This window comes from Corvus brachyrhynchos, unplaced genomic scaffold (assembly GCF_000691975.1).
Source record: "Corvus brachyrhynchos isolate BGI_N302 unplaced genomic scaffold, ASM69197v1 scaffold152, whole genome shotgun sequence".
NCBI classification, from domain to species: domain Eukaryota; kingdom Metazoa; phylum Chordata; class Aves; order Passeriformes; family Corvidae; genus Corvus; species Corvus brachyrhynchos.
The window spans coordinates 902,113-907,498 of record NW_008237447.1 but is presented as its reverse complement, the minus strand read 5'-3'; the positions used below and the strand labels follow the sequence as shown (position 1 = coordinate 907,498).

Genomic DNA, 5,386 nt, shown 5'->3' with positions numbered 1-5,386 from the left:
AAGCCCGTGGGACTTCCCACAACCCCAGATTTACCATTCTGCAGGATGGAAATGGCAAGGCAGTGAGCTACTGAGAGCTGGTGTTTACTTTTTAAGACAAATCTGAAATACTTGACATTAAAATTATTCACACAAGGTCTTAGGTCAGTGGGCCTCTGGAGCATTTCCAAGGGTTCTGTTAAAAAAGAGACTATTTTAGGGTAAGTTTAGCTCACAGAGGGAGTCATCCTTTCCTTTTACTTTTCTAAGAAGAATTAAATACAATTTGCCATCATATTACTCACATTTTCTTTAGCCCTTCTTTAATGTTTACTAAGGACCTTTGGGGGTTAATTAATGCCAGGACATTTCACCCATGAACTGTTTTCTAATTCAATTTGTTAAATGCAAGTAGCCATAAATATTATAAATCAATTACTGAGTATATTCTATGCTTCACCAACCAAAAAAATTGTAACAGAGTATTTTTGAAGGTGATTGAGAAAAATGAACCACTTCCATAAGGCCAGGCATTTATGCTTCAATTTATCTTTTCTTTCACAACAACACAATTTGAAATACATTTTACTAAATACAGGAACTACTTTTGTAGAAGAAATCAATTATATTCTCAAGTTTAAATCTTCTTTTTTTCCAGCCATGCTCTAATGTATTACTGTACCTCAGAAATGTACCCTGGGGAAAAGGCTTCTATTCTTCACTAAAAATCCATGAATAACATTATGTAGAAATTAATTTGTGATAAATGATTTAAAATCTTAACCTAGAATGGTGTCTTATTCAAATGTCATCAGAAAATGGCACCTCACCCGCAGGAAGGAGTCAAGGGATCCATTCTCCATGTATTCAACTACAATCATTACTGGTCTGCCTGCAAAACAGCAAAGAAACACATTAGGATTATAAATATATTATGGGGCTTTTATAATTCTAGATGTTCCGCAGAGGTTATTCACAGTAGCTAAATATGTAAAATATTTCCAAAATTCTCATTTATATCACAAACACAATTCCCTGTGTTACTCTTTAAGAATTATATACTATCCTTATCTTTTTTTTATTTTTATTTTTATTGGATTAGCTGAATGCACATCATTCACTTTGGTGTATTCTCCCTTAAAAATGATTGAAGAAGAGCCTGTTATATCCAAATAGCAAAACTTGCTGTGCCATATTTTGGACTATATCTGAATTAAGCTAAACCCAAATATTCATAAGCCATGTCCAAGTAATTACAAACTGAGGGTCATAATTTTCCTCTCAAAGAAAAACATCTCAGTGACTTAGAAACAGAGGAGACAGATAGAATGGGGTGTCACCAAAAAAGCTCTTCTAGATTTCCTAGATGGGGTGTGTATAATCCAGCAAAACTCTGAGTTCATATGTTTGTAAATACATAAAATATACACAGTGTTACTCAAAGCAAGGTTTTGTTCAACTTGCACAGTCCCAGGGTGGCACCATATCCAGATTGAAGCAGAACAAGACATTACATTTATTTCTTATAAGGATATCCAAATCTGAAGGCACACTTTTAAACTGTGTACTTAAATAGCAGCTCACTGCTGGTACCCTTTGAAAAACCACCCCTCTACAAGTGCTTGGCAGGAGAAGGGCAACCAGGCTGCACAGCAATGTTTAGAATTATTAATATCCCAAAGAAGCCATTCTATACAAAAAACTAATGAAGAAGAATGTTAGTAAGATTAGGAAGGAGGTGAAAGGTCTTAAAACGGCAGACCTTTCTTTCCATGGGAATGGCCACCTCTTTTGGGGTTCGTGGGAAACCACAGCTATGCCAAGTGGTGACATTGAGAGTCTACCATCTCACCTCCTCAATACAACATCAGCCAGGCCAATATTCTGCAAACCCAAAAGAAGACTCTTTCATCCCTTTTTTTCCCTCTTCTGCTCAAATTATGGTTGTGATTTGTTTGGTTGAGGGGATGAGAAACAAACACAATACTCGGGCTGATAAAGCGTAGAAGTGCATTTGGATTGTTCCAGCACAACTGTTCATTTCTGTTCAGTTTGGTTAACAGTGAAAGTGTTTATTAAACTGTCCACAGTGTACAACAGGCCACAGCCAGGTATTTCTCCTGTGCTGGTACAGTTAACCTTCAATTTAAAAAAGTGAATGATCCATTTCTGTGTTTGTCCCAGCACGCTGACCCAGAGTTTTGGGTTCCTGGTGATGCCCCTCCACACAGCTTAGTCTGGTCTTTCCGTAGTTCCTATCAATATTGCCTCATTTCCTCTAATGAAATTTGTGATTATTTCTGTATCAACTCTCATGTTTACATCTTCAATGAATAAAACACTTCATAGTGTTGTCAAAATACTACGACATTTTTTTGTGTGAAAATTCTGGGATGCCTTAATGGATAGGCTTTAGGAAGTGTGAAGAGTTACCAGCTTCTTTTTAACTGAATGTTTAGTCCCAGCTGCTGATGTGCATCTGCCACCAAAGCAATTATATTCATCTGCACCCATTGGTTATACCCTGGCTTTGCGTTATAAACTTAAAAGATACATCACTCTTAAGCTCCTAGAGATCAGAGTGTTGCAAAAATTTATGTTTCCTTTAGCTCAGTTTGCTAATGATGACTGGTTGTACAGCCCAGCCTCTTTAGTTTCAAGCACATGAATGCTCTAGATTCCCTTACCTTTATCATTTCCTTACTGTCGGGGGCTGACACCTCCGCATGAAAGGAAAACCCTGTAATCCAGGGAAGTAAATAAACTGCAGCCTGATGCTAGAGAATCTTACACTGTGCAGAACCCTCTCAAGCAAGTAGTAATTTCTGAATTGTTGCAGACAATAGCATTTTTCAATAAATAGGGGTGTAAAGTTGGCTTTCAGATGGCATATTTTGTCAGGTGGAAGTTACCCAGAAACTTCTCTTTCTGGGTAAATCAACAACTAAAATGCCTGTATGGAAAATCTGCATTTGAAAGGAAGGACAAATGGAGCTTTAAAACAGTGCCCCTGGTTTCCTGCGGGTAATCCTTGGGCACTCTACACTTTCCAGAAGCTGTAAGGTTCTCTAGAGGTTCACAGGCTGTCATTACAGCTTTTATGTTCCTTAGATTCATATCCTTCAACACAAATTGTTTTCACACTTTGTAAATGGAACTATTAATTCTTCTACATTCTCCCACAAAACATTCTCTCCAAAAAACCCCCACCTGTACTTGCTTTTACTCAGACCCTGTGCTGCTAGGTTAAAGTAATATGAAATGTGTTTATATGCATTTATCTGTGGATTTATTTTTTCACTGGACAATGAGGTTTTAAACTACTCAACTTGAATGACTTGAAATGACATGCCTTAACACAAAACCAGCTCTTCCAATTGACAGCACAGGAATGGCACTAAATACACCAAAAAAGCGCAGCATTTTCCTTCAATCAGGTTGCTGTATATCAGAAAATCAGCATATCATCAATAAATTTAGCCACTTAGGCTGATAGCTTCCCACTGACTCAGTCTGTATCACTTGCCATCCTACCTAAATTTCAAATGAAATTCAGATTGTGTCAAGACACCACAATGTGTCATGGCACCATGAAAATAAACCTGGCTCCATCACTTGATTATCTCACACAAAAATCTTTAATCTGGACACAAACCTAAATTCTGAATTAATCAGGTTTTTAGTGTGACAGCACTTGATAAAAGCCACCTGATTTTGGCTACAAGTTTAATGTACCCCTGGAGCTATTTATGTATTCCAAGCTGGACTGTGACAGTGGAATTTTTAGCCAGCACAGTGTTTGTCTTTGGAGCACCCGTGGATCAAAAATGTGTCAGCTATTGTTAGGGTGACTTGAAGAGTAAAAAACTCCATAGAATCTAACGGGAACTTTTATCATCAAAGTGGTAGCACTGGCTCTATTGCCAGCATGTTATCCTTTACCAAGTACTGCAATTTGAGTCCAGAAAAGGTTGTATCTGCTGGACCCCTGCAAAAGCACAAAATACTGCTTTTGTTTTAAAGAGAACTACAAAACTGACTTTAAAAACAATACTGGAAGATTTCTAAACTAGTAGAGTGTTTGCATCTAAATAAATAAATAAAAAAGGACTATTACTTATCATGAAAATGCATGTTGTTCTCATGATACTAAGAATTCTTCATCCTCAAAACAAGAATGAATAAATGGGAGGGGGCAGAGAAGTCTCTGACACAGAGAAGCAATCTTTGGTTATTTTATCAAGGGGTAGGCTAATGCAATGCTGGAATGCACTGAATTATTTTCCGAGGATTGCTTATAGCACAAAGATGGAGAAGTTAAACAGGTTTAAGGACAAAGAGCAGTGGGATACAGATGGCAGCAAAGGCTCTCCTGGCAGTGACAATGACCTCTGTCTTGGCTGCACCTCCTGGGGTAGGAACACACCCAATCTCCAGTCCAAAGAATTGCGCAGTTCAGGGAAGTGTTTCCACACAGATACAGGAACAGGCACAGGAACTCTGAAGAACTGAGTTAATTTTACAGTCAAGAGCCACACAAGAGAAGGAATGGGAAAAGGACACTGAAAAAGGTATGAGCTGAGTGCTTGGAACCAAGGAGCTAAAAACTGCAGGCATTGCTGGAGGAGAGCACACAGCTTCTTGTTTGAATTGGGGGACGATGAAATAAAAATGTTTAAAGATGGATTCAAGGATCAAATCAGTCAAACAAATCAGACTTGCAGCAGTTTTAGATGCTTAGCACTGCTGGAGTGGGGAGTACTGTGACAAAACAGACTTTTAGAGTAGAGGAATTATATAGCATCCTGAGGCAATAGGTTTGAGCCCCAAATATGGATTTTACACACGATATATGTCACAGGTATAATTTGCAGCACATTATAACAGATGCATCATTTTACTACATAGTTAAGATAACAACATGAGATAATAACTGTACTTATACGACACACACTGATACCATACCCACATTCGCAGTTCTCATAATTTTTGTGAAAGTATAAATATTCCCACCCCAGACACATGTGGGATATTGTCTAAAGCAGCTTCCCCTCCTTGCACATGGAGTAACTGTGGCTCTGGGAGATCCATTTCAGAGTTCCAGCATGTCAGAAAGCCACACTGAACACACAAGAGCAGTACTCGGGCTTGGCACGATGCAGGAAAAGGACAGCAATTTATCAGAACTGAGATGAATTTATAGAAGGTGCAGGGGCTCTTCACTATTTTGAGGCAACTCCCACCATGTGACAAGAAGCTGACTGGTTTTGACAACTTTCCCCTAGAAAGTTCTTTGCTGAAGTTCTCCCACCCAGCTGTACTGCAATGCCACTCAAACAAAACCAGTGAAAATGACAAACAACCTGTATTGATGTCATGCCACCTCCGAATATGCTGCAATTTTGTA

At 38.5% G+C, this 5,386-nt stretch overlaps 1 protein-coding gene across 2 annotated transcripts in view; it reads right to left on the bottom strand.

Moving 5' to 3' along the window:
• Positions 1-5,386, bottom strand: part of EPHA6 (EPH receptor A6) — a 362,575-nt gene that overhangs the window by 61,433 nt on the left and 295,756 nt on the right. For both annotated transcript variants that reach the window (XM_017731430.1, XM_017731431.1), the window contains one exon: positions 810-871. In XM_017731430.1, the coding sequence (XP_017586919.1) occupies positions 810-871 (62 nt within the window). The remainder of the gene's footprint in view (positions 1-809; positions 872-5,386) is intronic.